Source organism: Pyrus communis, chromosome 6, assembly GCF_963583255.1.
Source record: "Pyrus communis chromosome 6, drPyrComm1.1, whole genome shotgun sequence".
In the NCBI taxonomy this organism is placed as follows: domain Eukaryota; kingdom Viridiplantae; phylum Streptophyta; class Magnoliopsida; order Rosales; family Rosaceae; genus Pyrus; species Pyrus communis.
The window spans coordinates 15,644,136-15,663,963 of record NC_084808.1 but is presented as its reverse complement, the minus strand read 5'-3'; the positions used below and the strand labels follow the sequence as shown (position 1 = coordinate 15,663,963).

At 36.9% G+C, this 19,828-nt stretch overlaps 2 protein-coding genes across 2 annotated transcripts; both read left to right on the top strand.

Annotated features, from left to right (window-relative positions):
* Nucleotides 1-341: 341 nt before the first annotated feature.
* LOC137736679 (1-aminocyclopropane-1-carboxylate oxidase homolog 1-like) lies at nt 342-3,315 on the top strand. Its single transcript, XM_068475912.1, has 3 exons — nt 342-923; nt 1,390-1,711; nt 2,832-3,315. The coding sequence occupies exons 1-3, from the start codon at nt 406-408 to the stop codon at nt 3,081-3,083; spliced, it is 1,092 nt and encodes a 363-aa protein (XP_068332013.1). The 5' UTR covers nt 342-405; the 3' UTR covers nt 3,084-3,315.
* A 292-nt stretch (nt 3,316-3,607) lies between these two features.
* LOC137736120 (1-aminocyclopropane-1-carboxylate oxidase homolog 3-like) lies at nt 3,608-19,805 on the top strand. The gene is made up of 3 exons (XM_068475450.1): nt 3,608-3,761; nt 17,384-17,783; nt 19,481-19,805. The coding sequence occupies exons 1-3, from the start codon at nt 3,608-3,610 to the stop codon at nt 19,803-19,805; spliced, it is 879 nt and encodes a 292-aa protein (XP_068331551.1).
* The last annotated feature ends 23 nt before the right edge of the window (nt 19,806-19,828 follow it).

Genomic DNA, 19,828 nt, shown 5'->3' with positions numbered 1-19,828 from the left:
CCACATAATACACTCGGAAAAGCTTTGGGCCGAACCTACGCTTGGCCCAATAACATTTTGAGCCCAAACAATATTATATTTTTTTACCAGACAATTCCAGTCATGATATGCCGTTTATAAATGAATAAAACCCAACACCCCAAGCATATTTTTTGGTCAAAAGTAGTAGTTGCTGAAATAGTGAAGTGATGCCTAATTAACATGTGCTTACTAATGAGATTATTCTAATATATTATTAGTCTTTGGAAAATGATTGATGTTGATTGCCAATAAAGTCCAAATTATTCTGCTATCATCTTTTGGTCTACTCTTCCAACTTCGGCGGCTATAAAATGATCATCTTCTCTGATCACTAATACACACAAATACACTACTCTGTCTGATCGTATCTAGTCACAAACGAAGATGGCAGCTACCAACACAAATTACGATCGCAAAAGTGAACTAAAAGCTTTTGATGACACAAAAGAAGGTGTTAAAGGCCTTGTTGATGCCGGCATAACAGTAATTCCTAGAATATTTCATCACCCGCCGAACTTGGATGACAACCTCGATTCAGAAGCCAGCAGCCAGTTTAGCATTCCGGTCATAGACCTTCAAGGCCTTGAACTCGGTAGTCCAACTAAGCGCAAGGAGATTGTTGCGAAAGTCGCAGAGGCATCGGAGAATTGGGGATTTTTTCAGATTGCAAATCATGGAATACCTGTTGATGTTTTGGAGGAGATGAAGAATGGGGCACGTGGGTTTTTTGAGCAAGACACTCAGGTGAAGAAGGAGCTTTATACTCGTGATCAGTCCAGAACTGTGTTGTACAATACCAACTTTGATCTGTATAGTGCACCGGCCGCTACTTGGAGGGATAGTTTTGGGATTTACATGGCTCCTAATCCTCCTAAGCCGGAAGACTTGCCAGAAATATGCAGGTATGTTTGTTTGTGTGTGTGTGTGTGTGTGTGTATGACATGCATGATAATTTTTAATTCTTTGCTATAATTGGAAATTAGTTTGATTCAGCAATAATCCATCCTAGATGAGATTCGATCACGTATTGAATTTTGGTAGTTAATAAATACACTTTCAAGTAGGATTTCATTTGTTTCCTGAAAGTTTTATATGCCCCCGTTGAGTGGTTCTCGAAAAATCATTTCCAAAGTCAAAAAATCTTGCTTTTTGATTAACAATTGTCACCAGTGAGATTTGAACTTAATACCTACTCCAACAAAGTAAAGAGTGACTGTTGATATACCAAACGATCATGTGTAAGATCGGAGAGATACAATTAAAATCACGACACACAAGCCGCTCAGCTTTGTTAAATCTCTGTCATATAATTGTTACTCCAAGAGGAGGGATTTTATAATGCTTGATTTTCTGCGTTTCAACTTGTAGGGACGTACTGGTTGATTATTCGAAGCAAGTAATGAAGTTGGGGAAGTTGCTGTTGGAGTTGTTGTCCGAGGCTCTTGGCCTAAAGCCAAGTCACTTGAATGACATAGGTTGCAGTGAGGGGCTTGCGCTTCTAAGCCATTACTATCCTGCTTGTCCACAGCCAGAATTGACAATGGGCACCGCCAAGCACGGCGACGCTGTCTTCCTTACAATCCTTCTGCGAGATCATATTGGTGGTCTCCAAGTTCTTCCTCAGAACAAGTGGATTAATGTTCCTCCTGTGCCTGGGGCTCTTGTGGTTAACATTGGGGATCTTCTACAGGTGAGTACAAACCAAATCTGCACCGTTGACTTTCTAATAACAATTTATAAATCTCACAGCAATAATAATTACTTAAATTAGAGATGAAAAATGATACAGAGACGACATTTGTTAATGTGATAGTTTTGATTGTTAATGGTGAGTTAGGGAGTAAACAATTCTGATTATTAATCCCAATTGGATGGACAACCGTGTATATATTAATATTGTCACAATACAAGCCAACTAACTTCAAAATTATACCAAGTGTTATCGTCTCTTTTTTTTTTTTTCTTTTCTTCTGTTGAGTAGCATTTGGCTCCTTGCTTTAACTATGTATGTATAATCATAATATGCACAGTAATATTGAGCAACTTTATTAAGAAAATATTTAGAAAATTCTGCCTTTTAAAAAGTATTTGTCTCCTTGCTTTAAAGTGAGCATGTATAATAATATTGAGCAACTTTATTAAGAAAATATTTAAAGAATTCGGCCTTTTAAAAAAAAAAAAATTCAATTCAAATATAATTAGATTATTTAGGCACTATTAATATCCTTTTCTTTCTGGTCTTTTTTTTTTTTTTTTTTTTTTTTTTTTTTTTTGCGGGGGGTTTTGTAAATACATGTAGAATATGTAAAAAGTAACTTGTATAAAACGTAAAATTTATGTGTTTTATTGAAAAATATGTGAAAGTAACTTGTATAAAATGTAAAATTTATTTGTGTGCGTGTATAATAGTGTATTGCTAATTGAAGCTTTAAAACACATTTAATTTATCGAAACATTAAAATGTTTACGGAAAATGAAAGTACATTCCTCCAATAACAGTTGACGTGGGCCAGGTTTTCTTTATGGGGTGCACACCTTTTGTTAATTTCTGTTTATTGATCTTCTTCAATTCATCCGATCCGACGGTCGAAAACCAAAAAAGTGTAGGAGAAGTAAAAAGCGGAGTGTGGATATCACACCCCTTCTTTATTTGTTGTGTTCTCTAGCGACTATATTAGAATTTTCTCTCGTGTCATCAAGATTTTTGAAAGAAATTTGAGAAAATCTTATAGTAGTATTGTTTTAGAATATGCCTCAAATTGTTGTATTTAGGCTCCTTGTTTTGGTTTTAAAGTTGAATTGGGTTTCAGCTCATATCAAATGATAGATTCAAGAGCGTGCAACACAGAGTATTAGCAAGCCGTGTAGGTCCAAGAGTATCCATTGCGAGCTTTTTCTTCACCGGTATGTTGCCGTCGACAAAACTCTTTGGACCGATCAAAGAGCTATTATCAGAAGACAATCCTCCAAAGTATAGAGAGACCACTGTGAGGGATTACTTTGCTTGCGTCCAACTCAAAGGCCTTGATGGCACATCTGCCTTGCCTCAATTCAAGCTTTAAACTACTGCTATATATATTCCGTAAAGTGTTGAAATCTGCCGTTCTAAATTATAAAATAAAAATACATGTATGGTGTGTAACATTACTCTTTTGGCCATATATATATATTGGTTGTTTTGACTCCTTGTAATAATTCAGTTGGTAAGTTGGTAGAGAAATGTAATTTAGTAAGTTGTACATCATTGACAGCTGTAATGGTTATTGAACAATAGTTCATTATTCAGATTAAGTTTTCCACCAACAAACCAACTTGAAGTATTAAATTGAAGTTATTAGGATCAAACCTTGGATCTTGAACTGTCAAATATTATATGTCTTGAACTCTATAAATATGTCAATATATACTCATGTGATAAACAACTGTCATAACTTATTATATTAATATTGAAAACGAGCAAATTCAGTGACTTTCTACAAGTACGTTGCTTAATTTCTTCCAGCAGCTTCACTACTTGTAAGGTACTCCTTTGCAAAAGTATACACTACCTTTGATCTAAATCATCTGACATCCAGTAAACCAAGATATGGTAGCTACCAGCACTTCAAATGAAGTTCCAGACAATCATAACAGAAAAAGCGAAGTGAAAGCATTTGATGAAACGAAGGAAGGTGTTAAAGGCCTGGTTGATGCCGGGATAACCCAAGTTCCTCGGATTTTTCATCAACCACCAAAACCGGGTGATCAGTACTGCATCAGCAGTTCCACCTCTGATTCAGAAGCCAGCCAGTTCAGCATTCCAGTCATAGACCTTGAAGGCCTTGAACTTGGTAGTCTAACTATGCGCAAGGAAATTGTTGCAAAAGTTAAAAGAGGCATCGGAGACTTGGGGCTTCTTTCAAATTTTCAACCACGGAATACCTAATGACGTTCTAGAGGAGATCAAGGATGGCGTGCGTGGGTTTTTTGAGCTAGACACTCAAGTTAAGAAGGAGTTTTATACTCGTGATCCCTTAAACCTGTGGTCTACAATAGCAACTCTAATCTTTACTGTGCATCCGCGACTAATTGGAGGGATACTTTTATGTACTACGCGGCTCCTAATCCTACTAAGCCAGAAGACTTACCACAAGTGTTCAGGTATGTGACCTGCTATATAACTGATAATGTTTATGATATTAGTGTGAATAATCTGAACTAATCGATCCCTCTTCAATGAATTAGTGAGATGGTTTGATCTTGAATATCTAGGCAACATTCCTCCTCTGATTAATATATAAGAATTCTTTTACGGTTTTTATGCATGAGTTGTTATTAGAGAGAGAAATATGGAGAACAACTTTGAAGTAGGATTTAAATCGTTTCACCAAAAGTGTTATTAACCCCAGTAAAGAAAGGGCCATAGTCATAGTTGCATTTGCCACAGAGATCACGTTATGGTTGGAATGTATCAGTTTATTTAGGAAAATAAATTGAGATTTGATTTGATTTCGTATTAGGGTATTTTTGGTATTTTCGCATTAGGATTGCTGGTAATTTAGTTTGAGAAACAAGTCAGTCACACTGTAGTCTTGTCAAATTATATAGCCGTCTAGGTGATTTGTTGTCTTTTCTTTCGTTTCACCTAATAAAATTTTATATTCCGTTTATTCGTCATTTATAGAGTCATGCATATACAGGAACATATAAGTGATGGTGGCTGATCTTTGGCTATTTTATTTTGAATGGATTGGATCAGTGGCAAGAGGTTCTTTCATAAGAAAACTAATGAAAAAAATATGAAAAGTTTAAATGTTAACAAAAAAATCAGGTACTAATTTTATTTAATGTTTAGGACAAAGTCTAGCACTAAACAAATCCAATTAAAATGATCCAAACACTGATTTTTCAATTTTACCCCTGCCTTTACCGTTTATTATCTTTCTTCCTTCTCTCTTCGACTCTGTCTCCCCCCATTTCTTCGTGAGATCTCACTCTTACAATGCAATAAATTTTGGAAAATCAAGGATTTCACGAAACCTGGCGATTCGGGGATGAGTTCGGTGCATCTCTAATCAGATTACACAAAAGTTGAAGAAAGAAATGAAAAACACACATGGGTCACTATAGAATTCGTCGATGTCGTCCTAGTGGCTGTTGGGGAGACTTTCTCATCAACCAAATTACAGGGAGACTTACAAGTACGATCATCTCTGCAAGAGCAGAGGTGACTTACTCGCTCACTTTGAGAAGAGCTTCATACTGGGCAGGTTCTAATTCATCCTTGTGGTTGTCAGTGAAGGAGAGGAAAGGAGAGGTTGGGGAAAGTGAGAAAGGGAAGAGAGAGAAATGAGGGAGAAAGAGAGAATAATCTCTACGACGGAGCAACTCAGTTTGCAAATAACTTACGATGAACTGAAATCTTCCTCCCAATTTCTACAGCCAACATCTCACCGCATGCCTTGAGAACAAATGGGTACGTAAAATTGTCCACTTTCAGTCCAAAACTAAGTATTTCACGGTACAAAACCAGAGACTTGAAGCCTTGAACGGACATCCATTGCAGGCATATCCCCTAATCATGAAATTCCACAGGAACAAGTTTTTCAGAAAAATCCCATAAAAAATTTGCAGCGCTTGGGGCATTTTACCGCAGTACGTAGAAAGGGGCGGTGAACGTGACAGTGTGGAGGTTTTAGCCGTGAACGTGACAGTGTGGAGGTTTTAGCCGTGAACGTGACAGTGTGGAGGTTTTAGCCATTTGGTAAGAATTTGGTTTTAATGAGGGATCGGAAGATGGTAATTGTTAATTCTCCCTTTACTTCAAATGTTGCAGATCCATAAGAAAGAGGTGTTTAACTTCATTCGTTTGTATATTAGCAATTTTTATATATTTGTAGTTTGTAACCATGATTTCACTAAATCTCTCTGGCTTGAATTCTTTATTGTTTTATCCTTTCTATGTGAGATTCTATCTAATTATTTATAATCTTTGCATTCTTATTCATGTGCTTAGAACAACCATTTATTGATTATTATTTTTCTTTCAGTTCCAAGCATTTGATGAATTAAGGCCAAATCTCTCGATCTCCCTCTTTATCGTGCTTTCTTTCAATTTCTTGGTATGCAATATTTCTTTGCCTGGAATTTTTGATAATATTATTTACTATCATTATATTTTCTTCTTCTATATATATAAATCCAGAAGGCAAAAATTTTAAAATAACCATAATCCAAAAAAACTCTTATTTGATTCAGATTTAAAAAAAAAAAAAAAATTTCAATTTGTAGTCTTCTAGCAAAACAAAACTACCACGTAAAGGGATAAAAAGGTAAAAACATGGGAATAGAGTTTTTTTTTTTCTTTTGGTAGAATGGCTATAGAATTTTGAACGTAGGAGAAGACAAGATAAGAGCAGTGAGTTGTCTTTGGTGGAATGGCTATAGAGTATTTTTTGGACCCGATTTTACACTATCGCCCCGAGCAATCAAGGCTGTAGAGTGAGTAAAATTTTGAGCAGTTGGATTGGAAAAAGATTTGTCTAGATCATATTATTATAATTTTAATAATCATGATGTTATCTAAGGAATTATTGAAATTTATTTCTAAAAATGTAGAGATAATTAAAGAGTTCAAACGATTGAAATGCTATCGGATCAGAAGATCAAAGATAAGGCTCAACTGGTTGTGGGGACTTATTTTCAAAGTTTGATGTCAAATCACATGCATCTAGTATAGATAGCTTTTTGAAGTTTTTAATTGCAAGGGGACAATTCCAAACGTGCCATTTACAAGAGAATTATGCAATATGGGGGATTATATCCTAATGCATGTTTCTCGGGTTAGTTCTGTGCATGTGGTTCAAGTGCCGTGCAATAATGAAGCGTCAAAGGAGGTGTTTGGCTTTGATTACGTGTGGATGGAGGAAAACATGTGGTAAAGCCACATCACCAAAGATCAAATACAATCATTTGAAGATCAAGTCACGTCAAACTCATGGGAGTTTGAAATTGGACTCTACTCGAGGATCAGGCTGTGCCAAACAAGTACATCAGTCCTATAAATATAGATGCAATGGCAACGGAAAAAGCCCTCCAATTAAACACACAAACTGCCATGCGCAAATCCTCGCTCCACGCAAAACCTCTCAAACACCTTGAGATTTTTATTTTCTTTTTCGCCAACACATTTTTCAGTTTGGATAAATAGCACTGTGAAGGCAACCAGTGACACCTTCAGTTTGGATAAACAGCATTGTTGCTGTAGAATCAACCGTCCGCAGAGCACTTTTAATTTGGATAAATAGCATTGCGTCGAGGCTGACTGATTACCTATCCAAGTCTCGGTCGAGAAGGATTTTCGAATCCTTATTGGCAGAGGTCATCTCATTAGCCTTTTCGGCAAAATGAGGTGTTACAGATTACTGGGCTCGGCACATTGAACGCTGAGTTGTTTTATGATTGGATACTCACAAGTAAGTTTTAGAGTTCGACATTCTGACGGCCGAACCACATTCACTATCAAGACATACATCTCTTTTGAGTACTTGTGTCTGTATAGCTTGGTACCAGTTCGGCGTGCTTATATTATTACGAATATAATCACCGTGACCGAACCCGGTGTCAACAATCCGTGAACTTCGTAGAACTAGCAGCCTTGTCTTCAGGCTCCAGAACATGAAGGCCGAGACGTGTTCCTTCCTCAACCGCAGTTGCAAGATCAAGAAGTTAGTAGTGCGCTCAACGCAACATTAACAAATTTTACTCCTCGGCCGACGAATTGGCACGCCCCGCATCAACCGAAGGACGTAGTTATCTTATTAATTACTCGGCCTGTGCGCCACGTAGGCTTGGTAGTTTTTAGGGTTAACAAGTATTTAGGGTTTCCATTTAAGTTCGTGATATGCTTTTCAATTATTGAATGATTTATTTCTCCCTCTCATTCTTCTTATAGGGAAATCTGTGTATATGGAACGATTATTGTTGAACTTGATGCCTGTTTCATTTGGAGAATAGTCATTCTGACTTTTCTCACTCTAATTCCTTTTTACTATTCATATTCCTTTTCCATTCTCATTACATGTACGTAAATGTGGATCGATTTTTAATCATCGAAATTCATATGTTTTGGCGGTTCTTAATCGCGGTGAGAAGATTGAGATGTTGGTGGATAAAACTAATAATCTTCGCTCCTAGGTTAGTCCATCGATTCAACTAATACCATAAACTCCATCGATTCAACTAATACTATAACTCCATCGATTCAACTAATACCATAAACTCACCTGAACTTACCTGGGTGTCCTACGTTCACCTTTGCATTTCAAAGCATTCACAATAATTATGTGCAGGTAATATACATATGGATATACCTTGATGCAATCTAATACTCAACCATGTCATAACATTTTCAATTATATACATATCTATATATATATATATATATATATATATAATATGACATAAAATGCATAAGCTGTAACGCCCTACTCCCGAACTATTTATCTTCGGGGATAATCATCGGTGACAAGCCCAACTAGACACTAGTTTAATTAACCATCATTACTTACGTTTCCTTACTTTAATTTCTTGATTCTTCACACATTGATTTATAACCAACATTTAACCACCAACACATAAGGTTAAATCTCACATTTTACACCAATGTCCCTCACATTGTTCAATTCCCCCAAACAAAGCTATTGTCTCAATTATTTAATCTCACTTCTTGTATGGTTACATCTAACGTCTCGTTAGACTGCCTACATACCCTAAACAGGGATCTAACCATTCGTAGTTCACGTATGTACTTCTAAACATTCACAGAAATTATATGAAAAATTCAACTTATAAATGTTTGTGGAGATGTCAATCTTATATATATATACACGATAGAAGAGAAAAAACCCACTCACCTCAAGTCTGCGCTACAACTCCCAAGCACGAATATCAAGACGTCACGAACGATCATCACCTAAAACAATTATTCAGTCACGTCTCAGAACTCTTATCCATAGAACTCGTAATTTACATAAAACACATTCCAAGGACGTTCTAGAATGATTTGAGATCCATTGACCAAAAGTCAACCTTCGGTCAAAGATCAACGGTAGGGTCCACGACCCTACGTAACTCAATCCGGAAGATCCGCATTTCGGATTTCCAATTCAAAACTTCTAAAGATCCACATTATACTTCTAGAATATAATACTAAAGTTTCATTACGATCCAACGGTTGGATCTCTGTCAATTGCTGATTCAAGTGGCGGTCAACATTCTATTTCACGAACTTACAAATCCAATTTGGGAAGATCCAAACGTCAGATTTCCAATCCGTAAGTTTCTAATATCCTCAAAAATTACATACCATAATTTATTAAAATTTGGTGATGATTTAACGGTCGGATCGTCAATTCATGTAAGAACCTCTTAATGGCCAACTAGGTGGTCAACTATGAAACTATATTAAACATCATAATTTCACTAAACGGATGTCAAATATGGAATCAGAGCTTAAAATTAGCATAGGAAGGTCAGGTGGACTCTCGGCCCACGCGCCGCCGCGATTCGCTGGAAAATTCCACTATTTCTAAAAATTCTCAAATTTCACAAAAATGAAGATCTCAAAGAGAGGAACAACTTTCATACCTGACACAAAGTCCAAAAGTGGACGTAAGATGGTCAAGTTTTCCCACGAAGTCGGTGGGTGCCTAAAGCTTCCCGGTGTCGATTCGTCTTCTACGGTGGTCCAATGGGGTCAAGGTTGGTTGAGTTTTGCTCCTGGGATGATGGGCTACAAAGCCCAAGTGGTGGCATCGGCCATTGCTTTGCCGATTTGCCGGAAAATATCGAAAAGAGTGGTCGGAGCATTGTTGATTTTCGTCAACTTTTGTGGCCTCCAACTACCACATACCATGGTTAATCAAGGTGGTTCTTGGGTAAGTTTTGTAGAGGGGAATGAGAGCTTCAAGATGGTGGTGGTGGAGTCGAAAAACTCCACCGGAGTTGGCCGGAATTGGCCTTAGAAAATGGGTGGTCACACTGGTTTGGGCACAGGTGCACAGGGAGCTTTTCCTTTTTCTTTTTTTTTTTTTTTCCTGATTGGCTCTCCCTCGCTCCCTCAAATTCGGATTGGTTCCTTCTTAATGTGCCTAAAATCTGATTGGCCACTTTCCCACAAGGTGGGAATTTAAATAATTTATAACTAAACTTTAAATAATCATTTTCAAACGTCCATAACTATACCGTTATAATCCGGACTTGCAAACGGCTTTTTGCTTATGAATTCACACCAACGAGTACCACGAGGACATGCTAAAAGACTAAGTCATACGTCTTTCTAGATGATGGTCAACGGAAGTCAAAGTCTTTGCCTCTAGGGCATTTTCATAAATTCATGCCTTTAAAATTAATAAAAACGTAAAATTTGAGACGGGTAGTCATAAAACATACTATGAAGCCAGAAACCCTATCAACTCCATCTTTAGCAATTTTTAATCAGATAAATTGTTCAAACAAATGTGATAAAAGTCAGTGTATTTTGTGGTACTGTAAGGAATATATATATATATATATATATATATATATATATATATATATATATATATGAATTCTTACTCTTCAACTTAATGTCATAGATTAATTGTTTAATTTATTCTCTTACATTATTATTTGATTCCTTGAAGTATTTTTTACCTTTATTTTTTCCTAATCTCTTTGAATGTGCTTCCGCACGGATAAACAGCCTTTATTTTATCACACATTTTACACCCAACTTAATTTAATTCCAATACCTTTTATTTGTAATTGTATGTTGTATTTTATTTTTAGGACACCCTATGAGAAAGAAAACAACTACCACAACACGTCTTAAGGGGCGCGTAGTGCCCGTGATTAGAAAAGGCCAGCGCGTGCGGAAAGACTAGTATTAAATAAAATAATGATTAAAAAGCTCAACTAGCAAATTTGAAAAAAACCTAAACATTAAATAAATTTTAAAAATGTTAAAATAACATTAAATAAATTTTAAATGTATAATTATAAACATTTTTATATACAAATCAATTTGCATTTTTAACAAATTTACAACTAATCAAATACCGTATTATCCATGTCTCCTCTATCGCAAATGATACTAATGCCATGATCTTGATGACACATATGCCTCGACTCGTTTCAAGCTTTGAACAATGCCATGATCTGTACTAAATTATAAAATACCTGATTGTAATCATTTACGGTGATTTGTTAGAGAAGTGTAATTAAGTTGATGATTCCTCCTCTCAACAATGTGAGATTCATTCTCAACACGTTCTCTCCTGTGTGACAAATTTTCAAGTCTAATATGTGGACAACATAAAGCAAGTGACGTGGAGCGCATGTAGCTGTTGACATAAAGCAAGTGACGTGGAGCGCATGTAGCTGTTGGGCTTCACATGAGGGACGACCTGGTTCTGATACCATAAAGAAAGTTGAGGTTCCACCACAAAACCAATTTACAATATGGGGAATAGTCCAACTTTTTATAAGCCCATACAAAATCCATTATCTCATCAATGTGCGATTTATTCTCAACAAGTTTTCTTATGGTGATCAATGTGGAAATGATTTCTAGTCTAAACTCTGGCAAAGGCATTTAGAATTGCTTTCTTTTCTAATATGGTTGAATGGAATGTGAATTTGACTCATTTCCAAAACTAAGTATTTTGGAATGGAAAGCTTTTAAGAATTCCATTTTAGTGTCCGGAACAAAACTGGAATTGAGGTGTGGAAATAATTTGTCATTTTCGTTTTGTGAATCTCGGAATTGAATGAAAATTCCCCACTTCTCCTACATTACCCTTCCCTTTGCAATTATACATTTGCAATACTACAAAAAAGTCAAAGACAAAAAAATGCATATATAAAGTAAACTCCTAACAGCTACCACAAGCGCAAGCACCTTCGTACTAGCACAAATACCCCAATACAAATCCGCCACAAAGATGGCACGCACAACATACTATACCTAGGCACATGCAATGTCATCGCGGGCCAGCGAGACAACAAAAACCATCCCTGAAAAGCAAAGCCACATCACTTGCTAGGTGAGACATCACCCGTTAAACGCGGCAAATACAAAAAATCCCTAATCCAAACCGGAACAGACCTTGGACTACACCGTGTACATATTAGTGAACTCTGCAAAAGGAGATCTCCGACTCCAAACCCAGAGCTTCAGAGGTTTTGGACAAGGAGAGTCTTAAGAATGGAATAGCAGAATGAATAATCTTCTGTATTGATTCATTAAAATATACAAAGCTAGGCTAGAGTTCTTATACAAACTGTAGAGATACAATCACATCATGTAATTCGTACAAATCAGCTAAGTAAATATTTTTACAAAGGAAAAGAATAAATCACTGATAGTCAACGATCATCATGCTACTAAATAGGAAGGAAATCATTCATATCATTACACTCCCCCTCAAGTTGGCGAGTGAATGTCAAAAACCGCTAACTTGCTCAGCATAAAATGGAGCTGTTCTTTTCCTAAGGGCTTCATGAATATGTCGGCAACTTTCCTTGAAGATTGAACAAATTTGGTGATTACCTTTCCTTCATGAATTTTATCTGGAACAAAATGACAATCAATCTCTATATGGCATGTCCGCTCATGAAAAAACAGGATTAGCAACAATGTGAAGAGCCGCTTAGTTATCATAGTGTAAAATAGTAGGGCCCATTACATAAAAGACTTTGTAAGCAGGTGAGCTCACAACAGGCTGTAGCTATTGAACGATACGCAACTTCTGTAGAAGATAATGAAACGATCTTTTGTTTTTTGCTTTTCCATGAAATTAAAGAATCCCCGAGGAAAACACAATACATGGTAGTAGAACGTCGAGTCACGGGACACCCCGCCCAATCAGCATCACAAAAGGCCTTCAATCCTAACAAACTTTGTGAGGAAAACAAAATACCTTGGCCTGGAATGTTCTTCAAATATCTCAAAACACGTAAAGTTGCATCATAGTGAGTATTGCGAGGATGTTCCATGAAATGACTCAACGTATTCACTGCAAAAAGTTATATCGGGTCTAGTAATAGTTAAATATATCAAATGTCCTATCAATCTTTGATAGATGGACGAATCATGAAGCAAATCTCCTTTATCAGGAAGTAGCTTCAAATTTTGTTCCATGGGAAAGCTAGCGGATCGTGCTCCCAAAAGAGCCACATCTTTCAAAATGTCTAATAAATATTTTCTTTGAGAAACAAAGATCCCCTTTTTTGAACGAGCAATCTTTATTCCTAAAATTATTTAATGGCTCCTAAATCTTTGATGTGGAAGCATTTATTCCAAAAGGATTTAGGAGCACTAATAGCCGTCATGTCATTACTTGTGATCAAGATATCATCAACATAAATAAGGAAAGATGTGAACGATTTACCAAATTTTCTTGTAAAAAGGGAATAATCAGCTTTGGACTGCGTATACCTAGCTGCACGAATAGCCCAAGAAAACTAAAAAAACCATTGCCGAGAAGCCTGCTTTAATTCATACAAAGACGTGTGAAGACGACATACCAAATGCTCATTCTGTCTCTGAAGGCCAGGAGGTGGAACCATACATATATATATATATATATATGTATGTATGTATCCTCATGGAGATCACCATGTAGGAAGGCGTTGTGGACATCCATTTGATGTAGGGACCAGCCGCAAGAGCAAGGAGACAACGAAAAGTAACCAACTTTGCAGTAAAGGAAAAGGTCTCTTGGTAATCAACACCCTCAAGTTGAGTGTAATCCTTGGCCACTAAATGAGCTTTGTAACGCTTAATAGTGCCATCAGACTTGTGCTTGGTTTTGTATACCCAACAACAACTAATAGGGGTCTTGCCAGGTGGAAGTGCAGTCAAAGACCAAGTGGCATTAGCTTCTAGAGCTTGAATCTCTAAGGCTATGGCTTCTCGCCACCGAAGATCTTTAGCAACCTCTGCATATGTGTTAGGTTCAACAGGGAGAGTAATATTGGCAATAAAACTTTGTAAGATGGAGAAAGATTTTTATAAGACATATACTTGCATAAGAGATGGTGAGTACCTTTTTTAGAGGAACCTGGAGTCGATGCATTGAGTGGGGAAGACAAGGAAAGCAAACATAGTCATCAAGGTAAGCAGGTCTACGTTTAGGCCTATCAAAATGGCGTATGAGGTGTGCAATAGGTGGACTAAGTGATTGAGGAGGGCTATGGGTGACCGTTTGGTCTGGGAAAGGTGTAGAAATGGAGTTAGATGGAGTCTGAATGTCGACTTGAGTGAATGGTGAAATGGACTCAACGTGAGTGGGTGAAGTATCAATGTCATCATGAGTAGGAAGAGGCAAGACAGGTTCTTGAAGTTGGGTTAATGAAGGAGTGGTGATAAAAGGAAAATTAGACTCACAAAAAACGACATCTCGGCTGGTGAACACTTTATGAGTATAAAGGTCATACAAGTTATATGCTTTTTGACCAAAGGGATATCCTACAAAGACACATTTTCTGGCTTGCGCATCAACTTTATGAAGAGGGTGAACGTTGGTGACATACACTAAACACCAAAAAGTATGCAAGTGTGCATACGATGGAGGACGACCATAAAGAACCTCAAAAGGTGATTTATTGGACAAAAGTGGTGTGGGTGAACGATTTATGAGGTAGATTACAGTAAGGACACAATCTCCCTAAAAATACAAAGGTAAGTGACTTTGAAAACGTGGTGCCTTGGTTACTTGCAAAATATGACGGTGTTTTTGCTCAACCACTCCATTTTGTTGTGAAGTATATGTGCAAGAACATTCAAAAATCACACCACTCTCGGAAAAGAAAGAATGTAGGGACAAAAATTCACTACCATGATCAGTTCGAATTTTCTTAATTTTGTGATGAAATTGAGTTTCTACATAAGAAAAGAAAGTTTTAAGTAACTGTTGTATTTTAGATTTATGTCTCATCAAAAAGAGCCAAGTTGTTCGAGAAAAATCATCAACAATTGTTACGAAATATCGAGCCCCATTATATGTAGAAATTTTGTGTGGTCCCCAAATGTCACAATGAACAAGCTCAAAAATGTGTTTACTGGAAATATGACTTAATTGAAGAGTAAATTTAGTTTGCTTTGCTAATGGGAAACATCACAAGGTTTATTTGAATGACAATAAACATCTAACAATTGCTTAGCTAAAAGGTGGAGTTGTTGTGGAGATGGATGACCAAGACAATGATGTCAAGAAATGGAATTAACGCAACTGGGTGAAGGTGAAGTGGGTGCAGCTACAGTTTAGTTTGGTGATATAGTAAAGACCTCCACGTTGTCTACCCCATCCAATCATCTTTCACGTATCCAAGTCTTGTAAGACACAAAAATCCAGAAAAAATGTTATGGAGCAACGAAAGGATTTTGTGAAATGACTAACGGATATCAAATTAACCAAAAAAGTGGCAATTCATAATACATTAGTCAATGAAAGTTTGGGATCAAAAGTAAAATTGCCAATACTACTAATTGAAACCCTTTCACCAGTCATAAGTTTTACTGGTGGCAAAGATTTGTTCAAATTAGAATTTGATAAGGGAAGCGCCGTAACATGATCGGTGGTGCCACTATCAATTATCCACTCTTGTGAATGATGGGAAGTCAAACCTGTGATTGCATTGGTTTGTGCTTCATATGGCAAACTTCCAGCCATCATAGCAAAAAGTTGTTGAAGCTGTTCAGGAGTAAAGGTCATCAGTGTTGTTGATGTAGAGGAAGAAGCTGAAGAAGTGGTTGTTTGAACATGGTTGGTCGCTGGTTTTCCTTCCTTATCGCGACCCTTTCCCTTGTTCTTTTAATGGAGACGATGGTCCTCGAGATATCCAAGGAGCCGGTAGCAAGTCTCCTTGGTATGGTGGTCCACATCACAATAATCGCAATGTAATGGCTTGCGAATCCCTTGGCTACCACGGTTGTGCTGATTACCTTAACCACATTGAACTGCCATGGCTGCTCTTTCCACACTTGGTTGTGTGATGGCTGCAATTCCACGTTGCTTCTCCTCTTGGCTAACCATTGAAAAAACTTTGAGCACTGAAGGCAATGGCTTTACAAGAAGAATCTGACCTCTCACTGCTGCATATGAATCATCATGCCCCATTAGAAATTGCATAACCTTATTCTGCTCCTCTTTCTTGTTATGATCTTCCATGGCGCCACATGAGCAGTTTTTATGGCTGCCGTAAGAAGATAATTCATCCCATAAACCCTTCAATTGGGAATAAAAGTCAGACACAAACATTTGATTTTGAGCGAGGCGTGCAATGTCATGTCGAATCTCAAAAGTTTAAGGGACGTTGTCTTGCAAAAAACGAGTCTTGAGGTCCTCCCAAACAACATGTGCAGTTTCTGCATAAACTACACTGTTTGATAACCCAGAACTCATAGAATTCAAAATCCACATAAGAACCATGTCATTACAGCGCTGCCAAAGAGCAACTTCAATTGCTTTCTTGTCTGACAGCTTATTCACAAACCCATCACCAAAACCAAACTTGTTCTTTGCGCTAAGGGCAATACACATTGAATGAGACCATGTGCTATAATTGTTTCCAGTAAGTAGAGTGGAAACAAGCTGCATCCCTGGATTATCAGGGTAATGATTATAGAAAGAGCTTGAGGGATCGTTCGATGCCTCAACTAACTTGGCGAAAAATGACGACTTTTCTCACAAGAAAAATCGGAAAAATAAATAAATAAAATAAAAAAAAGAAAGAGAAACCAAGGAAACAAAAAAAACGTCCTAGGATCTTGGACACTCTAGTACCATCTTAAGAATGGAATGGCAGAATGACTAATCTTCTGTATTGATTCATTAAAATATACAAAGCTAGGCTAGAGTTCTTATACAAACTGGAGAGATACAATCACATCTTGTAATTCCCACAAATCAGCTAAGTAAATATTTTTACAAAGGGAAAGAATAAATCACTGATAGTCAACGATCATCATGCTCCCAAATAGGAAGGAAATCATTCATATCATAACAGAGAGGCTTTAGCATTCCGTCCAGAATGCAACTGTCATAACTTATTGTGATCATATTGAAAACGTGCAGCCTATACGTACTCTTTTGTCTCTACAAATATGTTGCTTTCTTCCAACTTCACTACTTGTAAGGTAAACTCCCTTGCAAATATATACAGTAGTTCTGATTTAAATTCTCTGATTCCAAGATGGTAGCTACCAGCACTCCAAATGAAGTTCCATCCAATTACGATCGAAAAAGTGAGGTGGGCTTTTGACTAAACAAAGGAAGGTGTTAAAGCCTCGTTGATGCCAGAATAACCCAAGTTCCTCGGATTTTTCATCAACCACCAGAATCGGGCGATGAGTACTGCATCAACAGTACCATCTGTGATTCAGAAGCCAGCCAGTTTAGCATTCCAGTCATAGACCTTGAAGGCCTTGACTTTGACAGTTCAACCAAACGCAAGGATATTTTTGCGAAAGTTAAAGAGGCATCAGAGACTTGGGGCTTCTTTCAAATTGTTAATCACGGAATACCTAATGGTTTTCTGGAGGAGATTAAGGATGGGGTGCGTGGGTATTTTGAGCTAGACACTCAAGTGAAGGAGGAGTTTTACACTCATGATCCCTTTAAACCTGTGGTCTACAATAGTGACTTTGATCTATACAGTGCACCCACGACGAATTGGAGGGACTTATTTATGTGCTATATGGCTCCTAATCTTACTAAGGCTGAAGACTTGCCAGAAGTGTTCAGATGTGTATCTGATCTATAAGAACTCATTTACTGTATATGCATGCGTTGTTATTAGAGATGTATAATAATACTAATATGGATAACAACTTTGAAGTAGGATTTGAATCGTTTCACAAAAGTTTTATTTACCTACCCTCGTAAGAATTTATTGGAAAATCAACACTACTAAGAAAAACGGGAATCACAATTGCATATTGTGGCTTTCAGTCATCATTAGACACGGATCACCCCTGCTTTGGCAAACTAGCAATAGAATCAAGGGTTTTTTAACTTTAATCCTTCAAGAAGATTGAAATTTAAAATAAACTTGGTGTTAGATTACATATTAATTATAATCCCTTGATGTGTCCTTAATTCAAAATAATTAATGTGCATTTTATTTAATGTATCACATTAAATATTTAAATTTATTAACATACAAATTTTAATTTATTTTTTGACCAAAAAAGAGTTTTCTAATTTATTAATTTTATTTAACATTCTTCAAATTTGAAAGACTCAATTAATGTACCTAAATGTTAGTACCGAAATGTATTATATTGAACTAACGTGTTTAAATGTTAGTACCGAAATGTATGTACCTAAATATATGCACCGAATTGTAATATATTAAATTAATGTACCTAAATGTGTGTACTGAAATGTATGCATCGAAATGTGTACCTAAATGTGTGTACCGAAATGTATATATTGAATTAATGTACCTAAATATTTGTACGAAATGTATGTAACGAAATGTGTGTATCTAAATGTATGCACCAAAATGTATTATAATGAATTTAATGTACCTAAATGAAGAAGACAATGCATGTGACATCCCACATCGCCCAGGGAAGTGATCATTATATGTATATTCCCATCCCTTCTTAGCACGAGGCCTTTTGGGAGCTCACTGGCTTCGGGTTCCGTAGGAACTCCGAAGTTAAGCGAGAAGGGGGCTAGAGCAATCCCATGATGGGTGACCCACTGGGAAGTTGCTCATGAGTTCCCAAAAACAAAACCGTGAGGGAATGGTAAGCCCAAAGCGGACAATATCGTGCTACGATGGTGGAGCGGGCCCGGGATGTGGTCCCCCCTGGGCCGGGATATGACAATGCACATCGAAATATATTGTATAACAAAAATTAGTTTATCTAAATGTTTACAACAAAATATATTACGATAAATGAAATGAAAATGAAAATTATAATGAAATAAAATTAATACATTAAAAATTAGAAAGAAAAAGAGAAATAATTAAAAAATCAAAATATAATTAATAAATGATGTTATTAATACAACAAGAGACTCAAATTAGATTTTGATCTTACTTATGGTTTTAATTTAAAAGTCATGTTTGCCAAGGATTAAAATGAAATTTTCTATAAAATCAATTCACACACGCATATATATATATAGGACAGGTTACGCAGTCTGTGGGTGATCTTTGGCAATTGACTTTACATTATCTGTCACTATTTTGATTAAAGGCCACGGATTGGATCAGCAAAGTTCAGAATCTGAAAACTGAAAAGATTTATTCATTCTCAACATACAATCTGCTCAACCCACCATTTTAGTTAAATCTCTTCGTGAAATCATTTTCACGGCAAGAGAGGGAATTTTCAAAATGCTTGGTTTCTTCCGAGAATAACCATACTAGTAAAGCATATGAGATATGTGATAGCCTACATGCTTTTCTGTTTTTCAACTTGCAGAGACATGCTAGTTGAATATTCGAAGCAAGTAATGAAGTTGTCGAAGTTATTGTTTGAGTTGTTGTTGGAGGCACTTGGGCTGAAACCGAGTCACTTGAATGACATAGATTGCAGTGAGGGGCTTGTCATGGTAGGCAATTACTATCCTTCTTGCCCACTACCAGAATTGACTCTGGGCTCATCCAAGCACGCCGACAATGATTTCTTATCTGGGTTGATGTCCCACTTTGAACTTTGGAGCATCAAAACCGGTCAGAAAAGCATCCTTCCCCATTTCAACAACCACGTGTGTGGTGTGACCCCTCTCCTCCACCCCTAGTCCCCATCACTCACATCAGCCAA

What these genes read in the sequence shown, in the direction of transcription:
- LOC137736120 (XM_068475450.1), top strand. Translation starts at nt 3,608, where the DNA reads ATGGTAGCTACCAGCACTTCAAATGAAGTTCCAGACAATCATAACAGA. An exon ending in TCATCAACCACCAAAACCGG is followed by an intron (nt 3,762 to 17,383) that starts GTGATCAGTACT and finishes ATCAACCACCAG; the next exon opens with AATCGGGCGATGAGTACTGC. An exon ending in GCTGAAGACTTGCCAGAAGT is followed by an intron (nt 17,784 to 19,480) that starts GTTCAGATGTGT and finishes CTGTTTTTCAAC; the next exon opens with TTGCAGAGACATGCTAGTTG.
- LOC137736679 (XM_068475912.1), top strand. Translation starts at nt 406, where the DNA reads ATGGCAGCTACCAACACAAATTACGATCGCAAAAGTGAACTAAAAGCT. An exon ending in GACTTGCCAGAAATATGCAG is followed by an intron (nt 924 to 1,389) that starts GTATGTTTGTTT and finishes TTCAACTTGTAG; the next exon opens with GGACGTACTGGTTGATTATT. An exon ending in ACATTGGGGATCTTCTACAG is followed by an intron (nt 1,712 to 2,831) that starts GTGAGTACAAAC and finishes ATTGGGTTTCAG; the next exon opens with CTCATATCAAATGATAGATT.